Source organism: Podarcis muralis, chromosome 7 (assembly GCF_964188315.1).
Source record: "Podarcis muralis chromosome 7, rPodMur119.hap1.1, whole genome shotgun sequence".
Classification (NCBI taxonomy): Eukaryota; Metazoa; Chordata; class Lepidosauria; order Squamata; family Lacertidae; genus Podarcis; species Podarcis muralis.
In genome coordinates, this window is record NC_135661.1 from 51,397,002 (window position 1) to 51,421,892 (window position 24,891).

Consider the following 24,891-nt stretch of genomic DNA (forward strand, 5'->3'; position numbering starts at 1 on the left):
TTCTTTTTTGTTGTTTAGTCGTGTCTGACTCTTTGTGACCCCATGGACCAGAGCACGCTGTTTATTTTAATCATATTTTGGATATTGTTAAATACCTCTTTTTATTGATAATGTTAATGTTTTATTTTATATTTTTGTAAACCACTTAGAGGTTACAATCAGGTGACATATAAAATTTGTTAAACAAACAAACAAACAAATGTATTCAGGCACTGCAGGTGAAAGGGCCCTTTCTCTTATTCTAACCAGCTGTTCTTTGGCTGGTAGGGAGAAACAGGAATGTCCTCAGAAGCCATGAGAATATTCTGAGCTCATCCGTGTAGGTGGAGGTGATTATTGAGGTGATTATTTGTAGGCCACTTAGAGCAGTGGTGTCATCAGATTAGGACTTTGGGGGCACAGGCCCCATTCAGCAGAATAAACAGGAGGGCCTTAAACACAGCACAGCTGACTTACTCCATTTTGTGGCAAGTGAACAAGTAATGTTATAATGTAAAGAGCCTTTAAGGACATTAAGTCTAGAATCTAAAATTAACCGGCAGCTTTGCTCATTAGGACTTCAGAAATTGAAGCAGGAAATAAATAGGTAGCCAATGGAGCTGATAAAGACAAAATTGGCTTTATTATTTCTTCTACTTCTTCTAATTTCTTTTTAAATTAAATTTCTATACTGCCCTTCATCTGAGGCTCACAGGACGGTTTACAATATAAAAACACAAAAATTCATAACATAGTAACAAACAAGAACAATGCCTCCCCATTAATTTTTTTGACAGCTTTCTGAACCAATTTGAAAATTCTGGACTGTCTTCAAGGGCAGCCCTATGCAATGCACATGGCAGTAATCCAGCCTAGAAGTGACTAGAACATGGGTAACCAGAGGCTGGGTCTGATTTCCTCAGGTAATTGTCCAGCACCAATGAAAGCCTTGTAGCTTATTCTTACCCAAGGCATGTGACTTTGCAAGTAATTGCACCTGGCCAGTAAAGTGTTGACCGTGAATGTGTGAAAAAGATCACACTACTGTTCCATGATAAAAAAGTCATAGACCACCTCTAATTGCTGGGCTTTGTGGTTTTTGCAACCAACAGATTCTCTCCTGCACAAAATGGCTTAAGATTGGATCACTTTGCTGTTGAGGCCAGAAGCAGTGACAGGCTTTTAAGGAAACAGGCTTCTGTAAAGAGGAAGTTCTGCCCTTCCTGCTGATCTTGGCTCTACATCTCATTATGTTTCCAGTACTTAGAGCACCGGGCATTATGGGCAGTATCATTGGGAGATAAGCAGTGTTTATATTTTTACATTTATTTTTGCTGGGAGGATGGAGAAGGATAGCAAATTGGACCCCTTGAGTCCAGTTATGAACGTGTATCTGAAGTTCTTTGGCAGGACACTGGACCACATTGAAGCGATTTGGTCATCATGGTTTTCTCATTGCCGTACTATGAGCTTCCATAATATTCACTTAAAGCTTCACTTTGCCTTCTGCTAAATATTGGAGACCATGATGGGTATGTGCTAGGAAAGAAGCAAAGCAATTTTTAAAGGTTCTCCATTACTCAGCTTGGCATGTCGGGGCAAGATTAGTTATACACAATGGCGCTGTCAGGGTAGGACTTTGGGGCCGATGTCCAGGCTCCCCCTCAACAGAATGGGCAGTGGTGGCCCCAGGCCCAGCTGGTCTGGCTTGCCACATTTTGAAAGGAAGTAATAACAAGGGTTGATAATTTTTTTCAGGGCTACAGGAGCAGTGAATGTAAATGTTACCTTTGTACATGAGGCTAGTTTCTATACACAGTCACACACCTCTCTGCAAGATGCACTAGCAGAGTTTAAGGGTACATTCCAGCCAGGCGAAAACACACAAAAAGGATGTGCAGGGCCAGTAGGAGGTGTGGCCTGGAAAGAGTCTTGAGGGCCATGTAGAGAGACTTGGAGGGCCACATTCAGTTCCCAGGCCTGAGGTTCCCAACCCTGTAATACACATTGCCTTCTAAAAAGCTGAGACCCCTTAAGTCCAGAGCCTAAACGTCTCTGTAACAATACTGCTGCTTGTATAGTGTTATATGCGCTTTCATTTTCGTTATTCTCAAAAACCCATTTCTGGTTTTCAGAAATGGACAGAGCGAAAGCTTAGGCACCCTCTTCCCTTTGTATACCTTGTGCAAGCCCCATCCTGGCTCATGTGACAGGGCGGGGCCAGCCGTGAGGTGGTCTGATAGACTTGCAGGGAGGACGATGCTCAGTAGGGTAAACAAGAAATTCAGTATGTTTGTTTCTCTACCTTGCAAGCCAGCAAGGGTAAGTGGATGGAGGCTGTGGTGAAGCCTCGTGTGATGCACCTTACGGTATTGTTGCCATGGTGCTGGTTTAAAAATAGGGCTGTTGAGTGAACAAAGTTTTGTTTTCGAAAACAAAAACAAAACAGCATTTAAAAGCATTTGTGGCCTTTAAATCTGTGCAGAAAAACGTTTTCAAAATCCTTGGGATCAGAAGATGTGGCCTGATGTGACTGTTTTGTCATGGAAATAACGTTCTAATTCTTCTGCACTCTGCTGCTGAATGTTGGGCGGCTTTGGTTAATGTCAGGGTCAAGGAGCTTTTTGAGTGGCGGGAAAACACGTGGCAGAGCCCCGTGAGACATCACTTCTTAAATTTTTATCTGCTGAGAAAACAACGCTCCTTTATTTCCTGAATTACAGCTGTCTTCCTAACAGAGGGCACACCATACATTGAAAGCACATTTATACCACTTTGACAGCCAATGCTTTCCCCAAAGTATCCTGGGAACTCCCCACACAGCTTCAATTCCTAGTACCTTTAAGCTACAGTTCCCAAGATTCTTTAGAGAACTGGAAGCCGTGACTGTTAAAAGGATGTAAGTCGCCTTCATATGTATGGTGCAGATACGACCAGAAACTAGTTTGCATGACTGCAGGGCTGCTCGGTCCAAGACCAGTTTAAAGATAAAATATCCTAAGAAAGGAGGGTAGGGAACTTGACAAATGTGTTGTGGCATAAGCATTATGGTGTGACTAACTTAAATCCGTTGATTTCGGTTGATCTACATTGAGTTGGACTTAGTCCAGCCTTTGTCAGTCTGGTGCCCTGTAGATGTTTCGGGCCTGCTACTCCCATCATCCCCAACAAGCACGTCTCATGCTGGCTGGGGCTGATGGGAAATGTAGCCCCAAATATCTGGAGGGCACCAGAGTGGCAAAGGCTGACTCCATGTTGTGATACCACCTTCAGTCTTTAAGCTGCCTTCCTTGTTTTGCTGCAAGAGAGTAACACGGCTACCCTGCTGCAAATCACTTATTTAGAAATTAGTTTAGAATATTTTTCAACAGAAGCTCTTTACCAAGTGGTTTTCAAATAAAGCAACATAGATAGAACACAGCTAAAACTCACAAAACAATTAAAAAACAAATATACATCAAACCATCATCATTAAACACAGATAAAATCAGTAAGTATGTATATAATGGGGACGCGGGTGGCGCTGTGGGTAAAAGCCTCAGCGCCTAGGGCTTGCCGATCGAAAGGTCGGCGGTTCGAATGCCCGCGGCGGGGTGCGCTCCCGTTGCTCGGTCCCAGCGCCTGCCAACCTAGCAGTTCGAAAGCACCCCCGGGTGCAAGTAGATAAATAGGGACCGCTTACTAGCGGGAAGGTAAACGGCGTTTCCGTGTGCGGCTCTGGCTCGCCAGAGCAGCGATGTCACGCTGGCCACGTGACCCGGAAGTGTCTGCGGACAGCGCTGGCCCCTGGCCTCTTGAGTGAGATGGGCGCACAACCCCAGAGTCTGTCAAGACTGGCCCGTACGGGCAGGGGCACCTTTACCTTTTACCTATGTATATAATGGAGGGCATGTAATTGAAAAAGGGTCTCTAGGAGATTGCTAACAGGGGCAGATTGTATTCGATCTTGCCACCTAAGGGTATTCTATATAACATCTCTCTCTATATATGCATGTAGCCAATCCTGAGACATGGATGCCTCTAGAGCAGGAATCCAGAGATTTTAGCTGGCCACTGTCAGCACCACAAAGGAAGGGGAAGAACGCAAACACAATAAGAGCCCCCGAGCAAATGATCCTCTTCCTCTCAGCAACTGAGCAAGCTGCTCTTTAAAACCTACAACTGCTTTGAGAAAAAGAAGAGGAGGAGGATGCTTGGCTTATTTCAACGGCTGGTGTACAGGAATCTGTTTTGGTGCTCTGTTGATGTTCTTTGGCATCAAGATGCGTGGATATAAATCAGTTTGGATGGAAACAGCCCTCTTGAAATGTGACACTTCCCTGCAAAATAAGGGTGTCGAGAGCTGCGAAGTTCTGCTTTCAGCAGCTTCTATTCCCCTCCCTGCCAGCTCTCAAGTCTTTTTTAAAGCTGCTGTAGTGCATCAGATCTGCAAATTTCAGCACCCGAGACATCCCTGAGGGTCCTGCAGTAGAAGCAGCTCTCTGAAGCAAACACGTTTCTGGAGCAATCTTGCTGACGACACTGATGATGCAGGTGCACAGGGAAGAGAAGTCCATTTCACAGCCATTTATGGCGAAGCTGGGTTAAAGGCACAGCAAAATAGCACGTTTTTCCAAGGAAGGGAGAATAAAATAGGTAGGTAAACAGATAATATATTTTTAAAACGTTTCCCAGTGCTTGAAAGACCTTCTGGGAAGGAAGGAAAAGGGCGGGAGCAGGAACAGAGAATGGGGGGTGGGAGGCTAGGAAAACAATTGCAAAAAGTGGAGAATAAAATGGGTGAAAAAATCAGGACTGACAAGCATCCCTTTTAATCTGATTTGGAAATGTAATTGCCTTGAATGATGCTCAGTGGTGAAATGGTCTTTGCTAAATTAGAAATTGATCTGAAAAGGAGTCCCCTTAGGAGATGAATGTTCATTGTTGGCTAATCAGGTGCTGAGTTTTTGAGATTAGCTAGAACTAATAGAAGGAGCTCCTTTGCTGAGACATCTCTGCTTTTATTCAGAGCCAGGCTCATAGTTATAGGGAATGTTTTGTGTGTGTGTGTGTGTGTGTGTGTGTGTGTGTGTAGATAGATATATGCATTTATTTTTCAGCCTTGAGGCTGAGACAGGAGGCCGGTTACCTGGGCAACAGGCAGATTGGGCCTGATTTCTCTGCAACGGGATGCTTTGTGGCTATGCAATCTCCATGAGCTCTCCTTTCCTATGAATAACAGGTCAAAGTACAAAAAGATAAGGCCCTGCTTGCCAGAGCTGGTACCTGCTTTTAACAGAGTTAACAAGCACTTAGGCCCAGGAGGTAGCTAACAAACATCAATGACTCAAAGAAGGAGAACCACCATCTATAAATTAGTTTCAGTTGTAGTCAAAGTATTGTTATTATTATTAGATTTATTACTTGCCCTTCCCCAGCAGGTTACAGCCATTTAAAATTCAGGATTAAAACCAGTTAAAACAGATTACAGTCACAGGAATAGGATAGGCCTTGAAAACACACATCTCAGGTGTCAAAAGCGAGGGTAAAGATGTGTGTCTTCAGCATTTGCTGAAAGTTCTATAGTGAAGAAGACAGAGATGCTCTGTTGGGAAAGAATTCCACAAATTAGGGACTGCCATAAAGAATGCCCTCTCCCAGGCCACTGCACACCAAACTTCTGAGGGCAGTAGATCTACCAAGAGGGTCCTGTCCACTGATTATTAACCTGAAAGGGTCTGTGGAGAAAGTGAAAATCTCACGGCTATTTGGGGACCTAAGCTGCTAGTTGTTTAGGACTTTAAACACTAAAATAAGTACCTTGAAGCATGCCTGGAAACAAACTGTGCAGGTGTTTTGGAACAGGGTTTATATGAGCTTTATTGCACCCCCAGCCAATAACCTGACCACTACATTTTGGACTTCTTTACTTTTCTGAGTTGTTTTCAAGGGCAACCCCACATAGAGGGCATTGCACTAATCCACTCTGGAAGTTCCCAGAGCACGGAGTACCGTGGCCAAGTCATCTCTGTTCCAAAGGAACTTTAGCTGGCATTCCAGCCATAGCTGGAAACGTGTGTGTGATACATACAAAATGTAAAATTGTAGTATCAGGACTGATTTCCCTATGGCCCTCCAGAGTCTTTCCAGTGCGCTGCTCCCATGATCCCTGACCATTGACCATTCTGGTTGAGACTGATGGTGAGTCATACGACACAATATGTGGAGGGTGCCAGGTTGGGGCAGACCTATTTGGAGTATCACACCTTTGCATGGTCTCCAACACTGTTTAAGATCCCACATCCACAGGTGTGGATGAGTAGATTGTTCAGAGGTTCAGGAATCACAACATATGGCAGTAAAGCAGGGGGTCGCCCTTCAGATGTCGTTGAACTATAACTCCCCAGTTTAGGGTAAGGGTCATAGCTCAGTGGTAGAACATCTGCTTTCCATGCAGAAGGTCCCAGCTGTGGTTTTTGCTGGAGACATTCAGCAGTAGAAGGAAAATTTCCCATTTCCCAAGTAGTAGTAGTAGTAGTAGTAGTAGTAGTAGTAGTAGTAGTAATAAACTGAGAAGTAAACCTTCCTGCTCTAATGAGAAAAATATGGAAGCGTTCTTGATATGAGTCAGACAAGAGCTTACATTTTGCTAACCAAAATCATAAAAGCCAGGATCTGAAGAAAATTTGCCAGAAGGAAATGAAAAAAGGAATGAAAGGTTTAAAGGAATATAGCTAGGTTGGTTTTTGTTCCACAGTGGTTGTGTCCACACTTAAAATTAAACCATGGTTTAGCATTATGAGGGTTCAGAAGGTTTCGCTTCTGTTTTATGCAGCTTGCAGCTTGTGTTGTCCGAATTTCGACAAATGTAGCTAGTCTAAAGCTTACTTGTTTCCATGAGTCATAGTTTAGGGTTCAGAGAATTTACTAAACTGCAGTTAATCTAAAGAGACACTTCCAATCTCACCCTGGCCATGTTGAAGGGAAAGGGGGAACAGAATGCACTAAACCATGGTTTAGTGAACATGGCCATTGTCTGTCTTCTGCAACAGATCTGGCTATGCCAGGAAATGCATTTGCTAGTGCAAAGCACAGCTGGAACCAGAAACGGTATTCTTTACAAGTCATTCAGTCTTCAAACACATGGAAGTAGGAAGCTCAATCCAGATTCTAGAGGTAACAAGCTATGTGCCAGGACCATATACTAGAAAGCTGTGTGTCTTTACAAAGCTATACAGGCAGTAGTAGTGAGAAGGTCCACCTAGAACAGGCATAGGCAAATTCTGCCCTCCAGATGTTTTGGGACTACAACTCCCATCATCCCTGACCACTGGTCCTGTTAGCTAGGGATGATGGGAGTTGTAGTCCCAAAACATCTGGAGGGCCGAGTTTGGGGGTGCCTGATCTAGAAGTTTCTTTAAAAGGATGTATTGTGTTGGCTCCGCAGTTCGAACTCATAGCTACAAATGGGAATCTCCTTATATATAAGTTGCTTGTATATGTTATTGGGAATGTGAGAAGTTTGTAAACTGGTAACATCATATTGTGTGAAATTATGGAAGACTGAGTCTTAGCAGAGCTCAATGAAGAAATTAAAGATGCTGAGAGTGAACCTTGTCAAGTTGAGGCTTGCCTAGCAGCAAGCGAAGAAGGAATCCCCTGCAGAACCCTTGGCATTTTCTCATTTTGCTGGAGCTTGATTTCCTCTGTGCTCAGTAATAAATCAATAATTTCTGGCACACCCAGCCCGTGGGAAGCCGACTCACATTTCAGATGTAGCATTCGCGTGTCTGCAAGAAAACGAGTGAATCACTGCTAGAAGAAGTGGTCCCAGCAGAAATCCTGTCATGGTTGGAAGCTGGGGTGGGCAAGGATTTTCTATCAGGGAAGAGGATATGTTTAGATTGCTATACTGAAGTCATGGAAAAATGCTTCAGTCTCTTGGGTGAAATTTGTTTGGTACATGGTGTGTGTGTGTGTGTGCGTGCGTGCGTGCGCGCGCACAAACACACACACACACACAGAATTTAGGACGCAAGATTGGCAGCGAATGGAAAAAAAACGGATTTGGGACAGAAAAGGGAATGGAAAGAGAAAAAAGGTCAGGATCTGTGCGTCTTTATGGGAGGGCCTGGTGACTTCACAGGGGAGAGGGCAAATCTCTGGATGACAGTGTTCTTCCCATCTGTGTGCATTTCAAGTCCCATCTCACTGCACTGAAATCATGGCAAGGGTTTTGCTGATGTCATTCAATACTCTAGTGACCTGGGCACACGTCTTGACAAAATAGCCTTGGAGATAAGGGACGAAGGGTCATGTGGTGCTTCTATATTATTATATGCCATGCAGAAATTCCACCCATCTTACGCTCTCTTCAGTCCTTCCAGAAGGCAGAAAGGTCAGATTGACTTACTCCTTTTTAATAAAAAGGGAGAAAGGACGTACATTTTCAAAGCTAGTGTCAAATGTTAAATAATATTGGTTATTTTCTTTTTGTTTTTTAATAACATACTTCCCCTAAAATTGCATCTGTAGTATCAGACTGGCAGTGCAATCCTAGGTGAGTTTACTCAAGAGTAAGACGTACATGTAGAATTGCTGCCTTAGTGTCAGTTTCTTAAGCAACTGCTACACTTCCTTTCAAATTCATAGAGCAACTTGGTTAATTTCTGCTTCCAGTTAAAATTATACAATAGCAATGAAGTCAGAATGTGCTGAAAAAATAGAGGGGGCAGAATTAAAAAAAACAGGTGTATGTTTGCTGTTGTCCTGTTTTGGAGTTGAGCACCAGAAATCTGCTCACACAGCCCTGAAATAAGGCAGAGGTGAACATTGTAATAGACAGTACTAGGCTGGATAGACTAAAGGTGCCTCTAGACTGTCAGTATTTTGTGGGAGCGATTCAACTGTGTGCCAGGATATTCAGGTTTGTGCAGTTAAAAATGGATTAAAGTGTTCTGTTGCCCTTGCACAACAGATCACTTAAAAAAGAGAGGCTTTTTTTGCAGTTAGAAAAGTGATGGGGAAATGCATTAGAATGTGTGGAATGAATGGATAATTAATGGGAGGGCGTATAAACACCCAACAAGCACTTTGGGATGAATAGTCATTGTTGTACAGCATCTCCACAAACAAATCCGAATGAATGCTTAGTAAATACCAGCTATAACCTAACCTCCATGTAAGCTTTGTGCAAGCCAATCGTGATGAATGCTCAATAAATAGGTCCTCTGAAGCAACCCAGACCTGGCATAAGGCAGGTTTCCTATGCTTATATGTGCAGTTAACTCATAACTTACGCACATTTAACTTGCGTGAATTCAGCTTGGCCAAAAAAAAGGGGGGGGGGAGACATCCAGGAAAAAAGGGGCAGGGGGTGGGAGAGAAGGGGGCAGAATCAGCAATCCTACCCATCATTGCACTCATCTTGGAAGAGAGTTTGGAGGGGTAATCGGAGAATGATAGCATCCTTGGGCGAGTGTTTGTAGGTGCATGAAGAGTTTACATTGCTTTTTATGGACCATTTCCCGGTTTTTAAACAGTTTGTTTTGATTATATGCGATTTTGTATGCTATTCCCAGAATGTACCCCCCCCCTCCGCGTAAGTTGAGAGTGGTCAGTACCAGCTGGTAAATGGTTTGTCTGTATTCGCACGTTGTGAGTACAAGATAGCAGTTGAGTGCCACCGAGCGCCTCAAGTGTTTCTGCTGAGAAAAGCAGAACTGCATGCAGGAGCAAATTCAAGATACTGGGGTTGAGGTCTCCAGAGGGCTGTTGTGTATTTCCGCCCACATTTTGCAAAAGATAACAGTGCAATGTGCAAGCACATTTAAACTCCTCTGGCCCCAAGAGCTGAAGTGGAGAGAGGAGGGAGGGAGGGAAATTGATCTTCCTCTCCTTGTGACTCTTCCACAGTGGGAGTCTAGCGAGATTAACCCTGAAGCTCTAAGCTCTGCTTCAAACAATATCTTTTGGGCATCGCCAACCAGTCGTTCCAGGTCTTTCTTCAACAGCAGACAGTTTTGTTCACTTCTTCCTTTGAACTGCAGCTCCAGAGGGTTTGGTGTTTTCTTTTCAAGTCTCTAAGGATTATTATTTTTTTGTAAGGCTGTGCAGAGAACTTTGTGCAGGCCTTTTTTTAAAAAAACAAACATTTTTTTAAAAAAGAAAAAGAGTTGCAAAGGATAAATTTGGCATCTGCATCCAAACGGCCAGCATCGCCCAGTGCCAACAGTTCTTCCTGAGCAGATCTCTGCCAGATTAGAAAATTCAGCGCTGGAGGTCGGCTTCGCGAATGGATTCTGAGGTGCAAGGGGTGGGGATTTGGGGGTGAGGAGTGTTGGGGGCCTGGACTGGCTTTATGGATATATTGTCTGTTTTTCTGTTTTAGCTTTTCTCGTTCTGCCTTACTTTCTGAACCAGGGAGGCTATACAGGATGAGAATCTGTTGGGGCCTTTTTCTTCCCCTAGGCTCCAATCAGGCAGAAATATACAGCCTGCAAATCTGAAAACCCATTTGCTTTTATTCGGTGCTTTATGGAAAACCTAGAAAGAGTTTGGGAAAGAAAATTGGGTGTGGGGTAACCACAGAAATAGCTGTGGAATAGATGCACTGTTTGGAAATTGTGGTTGCTTGTTGCACGATTCCAGTGACAATTTCTGCTTTATTGTCAAGGGAATCGTGTTTTTAGCTGTTATAGAAGAATGTGCTTGTAAGTACAATTAATAGTGTTACGAACAGCCTTAAAGTAGAAGCTTTTAAAGGCAAAGAAATTCATTGGGGCACAGCCTTTTCTGGGCCAGTGGCTGTCTGCAAAGTGGTCTCTGACCCCCCACTTTTGCCAGTCTTCCAGATGCAACACAGTTGCACTGGGTGCAAAAGACTTAACATTGATACCTCCAGCATTAATAAATAGCATTTTACCGTTGTTGTTGTTGTTTTGATATCCCAGAAATGATTTCCTCTTGTCCTCAAGAGTGGGGAGAAGGGGAAGATAGAAATGTACCCTGAGAATTCTATTGAGGAGCCTAGAGGTGGCATACAAATGGGTAAATAGAAGGCATTACAGGGCAGGTGAAGGACACACCAGAAGGAGCGTCCAACCTTCTGAAGGGGAGACTACAAAAGCGGGGCAGGTCACCTCTGATACTCATATCTTTTACTGTTTGATTTTAGGTTCTGTTTTTTGTTTGTTTAGTTCCAATCCTGTTCATAATCGTGCACATGATACCAGCCCTATGTAGCGTTGTTGTTCATTGCTCACTGATTTATTTATTTATTTTAAATCTCCGTTTTGTTGTAGTTTATGGTTTTTACATTATATACTGCTTTGGTACTGGCAAACAATGAAAGGTTTGTAATTCATTTGACTGAATAAATGCATGCATTAATAGATGGATGACTTTGCCTAGGATCACTGATTTGATGCAGTCTATAAGGCAGATTTCTAACTTACTCAGAGCAAGATCCACTGAGCGGGTCTGTAGGACTCAATAGTGCATGTGCGAGAGAAATATGGGAATTTCAGGGCGGGATGGCCAACATTACAGGGAGACAATTGTCCGGAAGCAAGGGAGATGACAAAGAAACAAGGCTAAGAGGTCTTCACTAATTTACATCCACCTGCCCAATAGTGTCTGTTGTTGTTGTTGTTTTGTTGTTGTTGTTGTTGTTGATTACACACTCTTCACCCCAAGGTCCCAGGGCAGGTTACAACAATTGAAAATACAACATTGAAGCCAGTTTTAAAAACTTTAAATTGCAAAAATAAAAAATAAAAAATGCAATAACAAAATATAGGTTAGGTCCTGAAAATCTACATATCAGATGTCAGAGGCCAGGGTAGAAGAGTTGCATTCTTTAAAGAAAGCTCTCCCAACCTGGTGCCCTCCAGATGCTTTAGTCCACAACTCACATCAATTCCAGGTGGCACTGACTGGGGTTGATGGGAGCTGTAGGCCAAACCACCAGGAGGGCACCAGATATGGGGAGGCTGCTGTAAGAGGATCTCTTAGAATCATATAATTGTAGAGTTAGAAAGGATCATGAGGATCATCTAGTCCAATCCCCTGCAGCGTAGGAATCGTTTGTGCAACATGGGGCTTGAACCCACGACTCTGAGATGAAGAGTCTCATGCTTTACCAACTGAGCTATCCCAATAATTTTGCAGAACCTGGTCAATGTAACTCCAACGTTGCATTTGGTGGTGTGCAGTATGTAAACATGAAGGCCTTTGTGTGGTTTTGTTATTATGGTGTTGTTTTCTGGCCTTCAGCCTGATGGTTAAAGTGGTGCTTTGCTTTTTTTTTTTTTTTGCCTCTCTTTATTTGCATAGAATTTTAATTCAAAGGCCAACTCTAATTAAATCAGCCGTTGGCATGGTTTTTCAAGCTTGGTTGTTTTCGAAGACCAAACCCATAAAAGTGAAAACCTGTGGCATAGGCTACACAGACTCCTCCCCTCCTCCCCCCTTTGTTTTTCTGCTGCCTTTGGGGTAGAGAAATGGCCTTGCTTTTTATATTATTATTATTATTAAGCATAAACCGAGATGTCATCTGGGGGGAAATATTGATTGATGAGCAAATAAACATAGATCAGGCATCCACTGTTCTCGAAATCAACCAAGCTGCATTAGCCAATGGAAAACTCATCACATCAGGCTGTAAGATGAACAAGATAAAAGGCTGTAATGCTCTCTGCTCTGTAAATGATAAAACAGAACCATAAAGTGGGCACCTCAGAAGAGTGGGTATGGAAGAGATTATTGCTTAGGTTTATTATGCTGAGAAGTTTTCCATCTCTGAAAAGGGCCTCAGTGACTGGGATATAAAAACCCATTTTGAACATGGCTGAATTGTTTTATTTTTACCCCAATTCTAACCCATGGGGCCTTCAGTGATCTACCATCCAACTTTCTGATCAGGTCTACCCCTGCCCAGTTCTAGGAATATTGCAGCACCAGATGCTCCCAGATCAACCAGAAAGCTTTATGAAATGATGGTGACACCCATATGACACCATGGCTGCTTCAAGGGCATCAGAAATGTCAAAGCAGTTCCTAAAATACAGTTTCCTACTACAAATGGTTATTGGAGGCATACTGTCTATGAAAATACCATACATTTACCTATAATTTCTAATAACTTTGACATCCATTAAGAATCCTGGTTTTCTGATGACGTCAAGCTTTGCTAAAGTACTACAATGTGGGGGGTGGGGAATGTGTGGAAAACTGTTTGGAGGACCCATACCCTTAATTATTCATTCATTCGTTTGTTTGTTTGTTTACTGGCGTTATTAGCCATTCAAAATATCATATTTTCCCATGGTGTCCAACATTTAAAGCCACAAAATCAGAACAATGTAATCACAATAATAATAACAGAACCTTTCTTTTGCATTTAATTCCTGATCTGTATTTTAATGTAAAGCAGGGATGGAGACCCTTCGGTCTGTAAGATGTTGTTGGACTACAGTTCCCATCATCCCTGGCCACTGCCCACACTTTGTGGGGCTGATGGGAGTTGGAGTCTAACAGCATCCGGAGTCCAAGTTTCCAATCCTTGATGTAAAGGGGGTGGGGTGGAATTCCCTATGCACATTAGTTACCTTTAATTTGGGTTTATTGAGCCAAATATTTGTTGTGTGAATCAGGCCATCACGTATCTGTTTTCTAAAACCCTAAAGAGAAACAAAACAAGCAAAACCCCCAAACAGAAAAATAATAATGTAATTTTCCACCACAGAGTAAAATATGGCTTCCTCTTTCCTTAGTTCTTTTTAGGGTTCACCCCACACACACCTGCAGAGCTAGAAGCAGGAAGCATAGAACAAATGCAAAGGTCTCTTTTGACCATATGGCATGTGGAAAGTTGCTTATCTTGCATTCTCCCCCCCCCCCCCGGTTTTTTTTAATAACCTTACACCTGAATTTGTGTGGCTTTTATTTTATTTATTCTCCTAGAAAAAGATCTACAAGTATAAGAAGGTTCTGAGTAACCCAAGCCGCTTGGAGGTGGTTCTGAAGGAGATCCGGACCTTGGTGGACATGGCGCTAACATCACCTTTGCAGGATGAATCGATTCATCAGGCTCCACTGGAGATTGTTTCCAAGTTGCTCTCAGAGGTAAACTTTGTGCGGCTCTTTTCTGTTAAAAAATGTTAAGTCTCAAATGTGTACCTGGATATCCAATGCCAAACAATATCTTTGGAGAAGTGATTGCGTGCAGCTGTTTACCTTGTCCAAACCAGGACTCCCAATTTGTCGGGTCACCCCCAAATTTGCAGGTAGGCAGGCACACATGGAGCATCTTTGCACTGTTTTGCCATATTCATTAACGAGCTGGGTGGAGGGAGGTGGGAAGGTTAGAAAAACAGAGGCAAATCATGCAGAGGATAAGAAATGATTTGAAAAGCAGACTATGTGAACAGCTGTTGAAGGATATTGGGCATTTATTTGTTTTTTGAATGCCATATACTCCTGCCTCCTCTGCCAAAGCTCCAAATAAACCTAGAAAACTGGTAAATGTGCAATCAGTTTATATTTATATAAATATAAACAGCAATTCCTTCAAAATGTGTAACTTCCAGAGGAAAAACCATATTAGTCTGTCATAGTGAGAAAACAAAGAACCATCGATGTAAAGATTGATTGTCTTGTAGGCTTTTGTAGACTGCAGCTCACATAGTCAGATGCACAAAATATATAGGGCAACTGTTGAGGGACACACTATCTTGAGGGTGGTCTTCTGGGGGCCACATGTAGGCTGATGGCCAAAGCATGTGTGTGACCATCCTCCCTCTCTTCTGCCCCCCTTCCTCATCTAGTGGGCTACCAGGAAAGAAACAGAGGGCTTTTGAAATTAAACAAGAGCCACGTGGGATTCAGCTGAGGGCTGCATGTGGCCACAGAGCCAGTGGGTGGTATTCCGTAATACTCCTACTCAGAGTAGACCCACTGAAATTAATGGGCATGGCTAACTTAAGTTCATTCATTTCAATAGATATTCTCAGAGTAAGAGTCAAATACAACTCCAAAGTTGCCCATCCCTGATAAATGGGGCATGTTCCAGCTAAAGGGAAGCACTTTGAAGAATGAGTGTCCATAGGACTTTTTCCAGGGGAACAGGCAAGGGACTAAAACACTGAATGAGGGAAGTAGACATGAGAAAGGTAGTGTCTGTACATTTTGCCTCGCATCTCAGGTTCTGCAAATGCCAGGAACCAGTCCTCTTTTAAAACGAGGTTCATTGCCGGGCTCTTTCCTTTTGAAATAAATGAGACCTTGTCCATACTGTAAGGGAAAATGCTGTTTTTTTTTTTTTTAAAAAAAGCAACTGTTCAGAGTTTGAGCAAAGTAAAACTTCTACCTTTTCCTAAAAATTGTTAATGTTAGGATGGAGCAGGTCTCATTAGACCAACTGATTCCAGAGAGACACAAGAAAGGCCCTGCTCCCATACTATCAGCCATGCACCATGATAGCATTCTGTGTATGAACCTTGTCTGTGAGATGTGCAGGCGGGTTTTGTGCCACTATAGACCAAACTTGGTTAATAGAAATATAGCAAGATCTGCAGCTCAACTGCAGAGCATCTGCCTTGCATGCAAAAGGCCCCAGGTTCAATCCCTGGCAATCTCCAGGTTGGGCTGGGAATGCCCTCTGTCTGAAACACTGGAGAGCTGCTGCCAGTCAGTGTTGACAATACTACGCTAGATGCCCAATAACATGGTATAAGGCAATCTTCTATGTTCCTGTGTGGGAGCAGATGCACACAGAGTAGTCAGATACCAAAAGCTGCCTTATACTAGGTCAGACTCTTGGTCCATCTAGCTCAGTGCTTCGGCTTGCTGCTTTTTTTACGACAGCATTTTATGATGCTGGGCTACTGCAGTTTGCTTTATTGCTAGGTTTGCCTTTAATTTTGTTGTGATATATTTATTGCAAGCTGCCTTGAGTACGATTTTATCATTGGAAGGTGAGATATAAATGTCCAAACAAATAAATAGTGGCTACTCGGACTGGCAGTGGCTCTCCAGGGTCTTAGGCAGAGGCCTTTTCTGTCAGCTGCTACCCAAGATCTTACTCAAGACCCATTTTTCCATAGAAATAAGGACTCAAGAAGGGCCCGTCTGGTCTAGCTTCCTGTTCTCACAGTGGCCAACCAGGTGCTCAGGCTGACCTGAGCACAAGAGCACTCATCCCACTTGTGATTCTTAGCAACTGGTATTCAGAGACATACTGCCTCCGACAGCAGAGGCAGAACATAGCTATAGTAGCTAGTAGTCATTGATAGCCTTATCCTCCCTCAATTCATCTTATCCTCTCTTAACTCCATCCAAGTGGGTGACCTTCACTGCTTCTTGTGGGAATAAACTCTAGCGTTGCCAAGGGTTGAAGCTAGGATCTTTTGCATTAAAAGCACAGGTTCTGCTGCTGAGCTGTGTTCCCTCTCCCACTTAGGAAAATGTGCAAGGGGAGAAGCCATAGCCCAGAGGTAGCCAACAGCCCTCCAGCTGTTGCTGAACTACAGCTTCCACCAGTCCCAGCCAAAATGAACCCAGTGGTCGGGGATGACGGGAGTTGGAGTCCAACAACATCTGGCGGGGAGCATGTTGCCTATTCCTGCCAGAGCTTAGTGGTGGAGCACATTCAACCTAGACATAAAGTCCCAGTTAAAGATCTTGGATAGTACGGGGAAAAGTTACGAGAGCGCTGTTGTAACTATGCTGTGTACACAGAATAGTTCCATTGAAATTAATGGGCTTAAGTTAGTGATGCCTGTTTGTTTCAGTGGGCCTATTCTGAGTAGAACTAACTTTGAATAACTGGAAAGCTTTTGTCAGTCAGAGCCAACAGTACTTGGCTACATGGTTCGACTGGGGATAAGTTATCCAGAAATGTTCATTGTGGGTTGTTGACTTGGACAGACACCTTTGGTATGGGAGACATTATTCAGTTATGAAGACCAAGTTGACCTGCATATACACATGCAAATTTTCACCTGCAGGCCACAGATTCAGGACCAAAGCTGAGCTCGCTGTCTTTGCTTTCACACAAAAATCCAGTATTGATACCACCTAACCCCAGCAGCCCAAAATTAGTGGGGGTGGGATGAACAGTCTTTTTGGTTGTCACTGATCACTGGAAGTTAGAAACTCTTACAGATCCACTGCAAATCACCCAGGTGCTGCTGTGGTACCATCTGCCAACCCCTGCTCTGGGGCCTGTGCTTGGATGGGATGCTCTTCAGGTCCAGTCTTGAACTCTATGCAGGACAAAGGGGTGGGTGCTAGAACATATGGGGGCTGATAGGCCACTTTTTTAAGACTGTGCCATATTGGCCACTCTTCAAGACAGGACACTTAAGGGGAAAGGACTTGCAAGCCTACCCAGATTTAAAAAAGAACAAAAACAAAGCAGGCTTGCTTGCTGATTTTCTCATTTGTTTTCCCCTTTCAGAATAATAACTTAACCACTCAAGAGCATGAAAACATTATTGTGGTGAGTATGGAGTAACATATTTTTGTCGTTAACTTCATTTAGTTTTGCTTACCCTTTCCCCATCTTGTTTTCTTCTGCTCATTTTTCTGTACTGTTCTACTATAGATCTAAAACTGGTTTCATTCTCAGGGTTTCTCCTCACTACCACAAAGAAATTTGGAATGTTAGTTTCATGAGCATATGAGAGTTTTTATGTACATCCTAACAAAAATGCAGTTCCTAAATTACTTGGGGGGGGGTCTACGTTTGTGGAAGCCATGGTTATAAATTCTACTCTAGGCCACACTCCTGACTGTTTCAGGACCTGTTGGTTCCAGCAGGTATGGGGACAGATCATAAATACATATGAGATGTTCACTTTGCCTAGTTAATTTGTGTTTGTTCCATCAGGCTTTTTTCAGCAGTTTTTTTTTGTCAGATTTTGCATTATTACTGACTTGACCTGCTGCAATTGGGCAAACGTAATACATTTCTTAAAAATAGCACTGCATTGAAAGCATCCTCACATGTAACATTAAGACAAGCAATGGCTGGACTCAAGCAAGCAAATGTGTGGGCTCTCAGAGAGGGGATTGTGGCCTCTTTGCTCCTCATTCTGATGCTACACTGCCCTAAGCTAAGCAGTGGGAAACTTCATGTGGCCCTCCAAGTCTCTCTGTCTGGCCCTCGGAACTCTCACTAGGCCATACCACAGGCAAACAATGTTTGCAAAAAGTGCAAACTTTAGGGGAAGGTGTGTGCATAATGCATTATATTAGGGGGAATTCCTTGCAAAAATGTTTACATTAGGCAAAACTGCATATAAAAGTGTGTTCCCTGGGAGAAAATTGCAGTAAAATGCTGGTGAATTTTCATGAGGATTTAAAAAATAATAATTTGCAATTTGCTGTAAAATGTGGAGAACTGAATTTAAGATTGGAACAATGAGATGCTGAGAGAACTGACATTGACAGTTCCTTCCATTCCTATTGTGAACATGACCCATGCCTAAACCTAAATCCACAATTTTTGACTCCTGACCTCACCCGTTTCCTGCATAAATATCTAATCCCAAATGTTTCTGGTTTGCTAGTTAAATAAGAGGAAAAGTAAGTATTTGTCCTCTCCATTGAGCCATTAAAAATAAATAAATAACTAAATAGATCCTAATGATGCTAGCAATTTGTTAGAGAGGTGAAAATTGCCTCCCCTCATTCTAATTTAATTTCGGCCACTGGCGATTTCCAAGAGATTTACTCGGTAATCCAATATAGGATGTTGCTATCACCTGATCATATCATGTCTCGGCAAATCTTCCAGCAAAAGCAACACGACAGCAGAGCACAGCTGTCGCCAGGTGTGAATTTTGCACTTGGCCACCACTCGGGAGCCCAGTTGAGCTGGGTGGTTGTCATGGCAATCCGTTTCCAAAGCCACAGTTAACATTTCCTTTCGATCCCAAATAGGTTAATTTGTGCTCCCTGTTATTACCTGCCAGCAGTATAGTCAGAATGCCCTTTGGGGGGTGGGGTGGGCCACTTAAAAACAAGAGCAAATGTTCTCTGCTGTCCTGATTTGGAGTTCAGCAGCAGCAGGATGGAGGTTCAGGATGCTTGCCCCATTGTTTCCTGCAAAAATCCTATAACTTTTTATACCACAAACGTTGTACCTGGAGTGTTGTTCTGCTTTTATTGTGCCATAGTGCAAATGGGCCTCTCCAGGTGGCAATAATATGGTAACATAGGGGGAGGCAATGTAGAATAATTAATAAAACAGAATGAAGTGTGAACAGCTGGAAAAGGCACTCCTAACCACCTGAGCTTCCAGTGACAGGGTTGAATCCAAGAGCAGCCCCCAAACTTCAGATCTGCTCCTCCTTATTGGCATATAGAATCCTTAACGACCTGGGGCCAGTTTGCCTGAAGGATTCCGTTACCCATTTGTGCCCACTTGACCTCTTCTGTTTGTGCTACTCACAATGTACCACACAATGTTGCTACTGCACTTGTAAGGAACTGATCCTTCACTGTCACGCCTCCTGCCCTCTGGAACTCCCCTCCCATTGACATTAGGCAGGCACCATTGCTGTACTCTTTTCAGCACCTGCTAAAAACTTTTTTTTGTTTAGGCAAGCCTACCCAGACATGTAAAGTCAACGCATATTTTTAGGTTATAATGTATGTATTTAATTTGTTGGTTTTATTTCTGCTACTGGTTTTTTTATATATACACGGCCTTGGCTGGGGAGAGCGGGGTATAAATAAAAATTATTATTATTATTATTATTATTATTATTATTATTATTATATAAAAGCAGACTTGTTTTTAACTTGTGACTCTTAATGACAAATTTGATGCATATTGTACGTTCTTTGTAAGCTGCTTAGAGATTTCATTTACTCTTAAGCCGTATACAAATTCTGTTAGGTAAATAAATGTGTGCAAACTTCTGGCGTTTGAAAGATTTAACACAAAGTGTCCCAGCTGTTGTGCTTAAAGAGATCAACTTTGTAAACTGATACCAGGAATCCCTTAGTTCAGGGATAGAAAGGCCCAAGGGCCTCCCCGGATACTGAGAATCTTTTGTTCCAGCAACGCTGTAATTTACAATGAAGGCAGCAGTGACATAATGTCATTACATGCACCACAGCAGCTATAAACCTTTAATATATTTACTGTATGTAACCACATTGAGTTGCCTAGTGATGGGCAGAGAAAGGATGGCCCAGGGTGTAGGTACAGCAAACATCTTGTTTTGACTGAGTAATTCCACAAAAAGCAGCAAAGCTCTGAGACTCCCTTGCACAAAATATGGAGAGTTTAGCTTTTTTGCAGCAGGGTGGGGAATGCCAGGTCTAGGGGCCAAGTGTGGCCCTCCGGGTCTCTCTGCCTGGCCCTTGGGACTCTCTGCAGGCCGCACCCCTCACTGGCCCTGATTCGTACACCGATTTTCCCTAGCTGTAAGGAGTCATTGAATGGGTTAAACCACAGAGCCTAGGACTTGCTGATCAGAAGGTCAGCACTTCAAATCCCCGTGACGGGGTGAGCTCCTGTTGCTTGGTCCCTGCAAACGTCGTTTCCGTGTGCGGCTCTGGTTCGCCAGAAGCGGCTTAGTCATGCTGGCCACATGACCAGGAAGCTGTACGCCGGCTCCCTCGGCCAATAAAGCGAGATGAGCTGGACCTAATGGCCAGGAGTCCTTTTACCTTTAAGGAGTCATTGAACTCTGATATTGCCTCTTTTGCTTGCCTGGGTGTAGTGTAGAGGGGTGTGTGAGAGCATGTGTAGAAACTTGCCTACTGTATAAAGGTAAAAATTGCATTTCTTGCTTTGCCCACTTTTGCCTCTGGCCCCGCCCACCACCAGCATGTGGCCCCCAGACTTTGCAAGAAGCATCTTTGAGCAGCCTTTGAAAATAAGTCTTATCAAGTTAATAGTCTGAAAATTTTCTTACTTACTCACCTCTATTGAATGTTAGTTTGTGAAAGTTAGAAAGCAGAGGGGATGGAAATCCCTGTATGTGCTTCCAGTTTACTACAGCTTCATCTGTATGTTCCACTAGCAGGAATTCTGACTTGCCATAGTAACATTTGTGAAATGTTGTGTGAAAACGTGTCATCATCCTGCTGACAGGGACACAAATATGACTTGCAAGGTAGCTTTTTTTGCCCTCGCAGCACAAAAGGTTAGAAATGAATTTGCTGCCCCAAATGTGGTTAGGCATTATGGAGAACTACCCTAACTGCCAGCCTGTCACATGGTTTTGTTATTAGTTGTTTGCTTTCTTTTATAAACTTTATAGTAGGTTGATGCTTCTAAGGCATCAAGAAGGGGGGAGAAGGGGGGGGGTTCAAACCAGAGCCTCCAGAAACCAGCCTCAAGCATCTTACCTCTACTCCACTAACTGGTGCTCTGGCATCCTTGGCAAACCAGCAAACTAAATAAGCAGTGTGGGGCCCCCCTTACTTTAGTGTGTTTCCCTAGTATCCTGACTATTGTCTTAGTCTACATTATCTGCCTCCTTGGATTCTTTTCTCCCAGTGCTGGAACCCTAACCCCAGGCCCCTGCCATCCCTGGGCGTGATGGCTACCTCTGTGCTTGACAGAGTCTAGGGGCTTAACAGTGTTTTAATTTGTACAGTGTTTGCTGTACCGCAGTACCTGTACCGCTGTACCTAACATTTGTTTTTCTGTTTTGGGTTGCAAGCAAATAAATACTAGACAGATGCTGCTTTAATTATTATTTAAATGGTTTTCGTCTTTTACATATAGATACTTTATAAGAAAACTGGAAAGATGATTACACACAAACGATGAATGAATGATTAAGTAAATTATGGGGTTATGCAATAATGTCAAGACTAATTTATTATGTTGGTGTGAATGATGGAAAAAATAATAAGTAATCAACATTTGTATGTACTTATTGATATTGGTAAATGAGAACTTACTTATTTTACAGAATATATTCATGTAATATGCAAACAGGAATTGCATACCAATATGAGTTCAAATTGGATTTTTTCCTTTAACTTAAATTAATAATGCAACTTTCTGTCCCTGACACAGTCAAATATCTTATGTATAATCCTGTCCTATCTCTATTTTTAGGCACTTGCACCTTTGCTGGAAAACAACCACCCACCTCCTGACTTGTGTGAATTTTTCTGCAAGGTATTTCTGAAATGTGTGTGTGTGTTTTAAAACATTCCCCAGACTTTGCTATGCTCAGTGCACATCTACGCTGCCGACTTCAACTGGTTTAACCTTCATGGGAGGTTTGAATATACACTTTACGTTCTGTGCATTCAGGAGTTTTCCTACCCTCAGTCTTTGGGCATGCTCCTTTCTAGTGCCACCAATATAACCATGGATCTTTCCCTGCTGTTAAAATAAATGGGTGGTTTCCTCCACATATTGCCAGGCTCCATGTGCATATTGAAGCCATTGTATTGGGGGCCTTAATTCTGGCAACGTTTTCCAGATATTTTAATGCAAAGCCATTACATTTTTAAATACAGCCTGTACATACAGGAACGGGAAGTGGACCATAGCCCAGTGGCAGAACACATGGGAAATTTCAGACGTAGCAAGATAGGCTTGTGCTGTCTCTGCCTTTCTTCAAAGCCTAGTGCAAAGTGAGAAACCGGCCCTCCCCAAGTTCACTGGTACATGCAGACAACTTGGTGGAGGAGTTTGGCATTTGGCGACCCTGGGTAACAACTAGCTACAAAGCAATGTAGTGGTTAAGAGTGGGAAACCAGGATTCGAATCACACTCAGCCAGAAAGCTCAGTAGGTGACCTTGGGCCAGCCACTGACTTTTCACCTAGTGTTCTTCAACTTTGGGTCTCCTGATGTTGTTGGGCTGCAATTCCCATCATCCCCACACCAGCTTAGCCAATGGCCGGGGATGATGGGGCAACATTTGGGGTTCCAAGGTTGAAAATACCATCTTAGCTCTACTGGCCTCACAGGGTTGTTACAATAAACTGTTGGTGTGAGCCAGCTATGCTCTCCTTATGTTCTTGATACATGTATTGTTTTTGTATTACAAAGGGCAAATTGCCCAATGACAGTTCAATGTGTATCGACCATGGTTGTCCCTCCTGTTTCATAAGATTCAGATCTTCCATAGTCAAAATTTATTTTTAGAGTTCCCAGTAAGCTATCTCTTTAGAATTCTTCACACAGTTTTGGTGCATTTTTGTAACCCACAATGTGAAAAACCAATTTGGGAGCACCTAATTTTCTTTTGTTGATTTATTTGATGGCTTTGTATAATCGTTGGTGAGAGATCAAATTGCCTCTTCTCAACTCTTTTTTCAAATATATGTGTCTGTGTGCTTTCTTAATGCAGCATTGCAGAGAACGCCCTCGATCCATGGTGGTCATAGAAGTGTTCACTCCGGTTGTACAAAGAATCCTCAAACACAATATGGTGAGCTAAGTTGCTTATTTTATTTATTTCATGTTATTCCGTTTATGGATTAGTTCCTATAAAATATTTCTTAAAGTGATTTAGCAATAAAAACATCAAGAATAAAAAAGATCGAAATTCTATACAAACATACACAATCAAAATACTTATATTTGCAAAATCCATTTCATATATAAAAACCATTTCAAATCCAGCCCAGATACAGTGAAATAACAATCTCCACATTTTTTAAAATACAAACAAACAAACACCAAACTTCTAATCAGCTACAAAGATGTTCCTGTTTAATCAGGCTGCAGATTTTTTAACCAAAGTTGTGGGGTGTTTTTTTCTCCTGTTCAAGTCATTACAAACAGCAGGCACCAACTTAAAAGAGGCCTCCCTCTCTCTTGCAAACTGGAGAGACTGCTTCTTTTAAGACAAAAGGGGGGCTGAGCATCCTCTGAATGCAGAAGGATCCAGGTGCAATCCCTTGAATCCCTGGTGAAAAGGATCCAGTAGCGGAGGTTCAGAAGGATTTCTGCCTGGGAACCCTGAGTTGCAACTGCCTGTTGCTGTAGGCAGTACTTGGTCAGATGGACTAATCGTCTCTGACCTGTTAAAAAGCAGCTTCTGGCACTCGTGTTTCTTCTACGGCACAAGCTTGTGTTGTCTAAAAACAAAGGAAATGACGCTTTTTGCTTCAGGGGGAGCTGGTGCCCTTGCATGTCCTGCTCGTCGGCTGCTCAGGGGCATCTAGTTGGCCACTACGAGAAACACGATATCGGACTAGATTGGTCCCAAGGTCTGATCCAGGGGAGTTCTTTTTATGTTTTCATGGCCTGACCCAGCAGGGCTCTTTGTGATAACATGTGCAGTGTGCTTATCTTTCTTTCCTCCCACATGAAACACTGCCTTGTGCTACTAAGCCACTCAATGTCTTTATGCTGTCAGTGGCTACTAATCCTGATGGCTGTGTTCTACCTCCCTATTGGAGGCAGCAGGCCTCTGAATACCAGTTGCTTGAAACTGCAGTTGGGCAGAGTGCTGTTGTGCTCAGGCCTTGCTTGCTGGCTTCCCAGATGCACCTGGGCGGCCACTGTGAGAACAGGATGCTGGACTAGACAGGCCTTTGGTCTGATCCAGCCGCCAGGCTCTTCTTAGGTTTGTAATTATTTTTGCTCATATACAGACTTAATCAATAGATTGCTCAACATATGATGACTATTTTTTAACTGGATGACAAGCCCTTCTCTGAATAAATGCTGTCAAAGCCACAGGATGTAATTATTGCCTTCTTATGCTATGCAGCAAATTTCTTTGTAAGTGACGCTCCCTTTTTTCCATTTTCAAAAAAGTGCACATCGACTGATCTTGCAGCTGTTTGCAGGTCACTGCAGTGTGGAAAGGCTCACACCACTGGTGTCAGATTGCCTGCAATTTCTCACTTGGCACCAGGAATCTCCAACAACGTGTGTGTTAAGAATCCAGCGCGATACCAGATTTATTTCATTTTTTCATTCACATATTTT

General features: G+C 42.9%; 1 protein-coding gene across 5 annotated transcripts in view; it reads left to right on the forward strand.

The window, feature by feature from the left end:
- CMIP (c-Maf inducing protein) overlaps positions 1-24,891 on the forward strand; it is a 154,499-nt gene that overhangs the window by 104,536 nt on the left and 25,072 nt on the right. For 3 of the 5 annotated variants that reach the window (XM_028739601.2, XM_028739600.2, XM_077931734.1), the window contains exons 4-7: positions 13,924-14,085; positions 17,420-17,461; positions 22,052-22,114; positions 23,300-23,380. In XM_028739601.2, the coding sequence (XP_028595434.2) occupies positions 13,924-14,085; positions 17,420-17,461; positions 22,052-22,114; positions 23,300-23,380 (348 nt within the window). Of the gene's footprint in view, positions 1-4,440; positions 4,615-9,964; positions 10,265-13,923; positions 14,086-17,419; positions 17,462-22,051; positions 22,115-23,299; positions 23,381-24,891 lie in introns of those variants that run through there. The other 2 variants (XM_028739603.2, XM_028739602.2) reach the window with 2 other exon arrangements.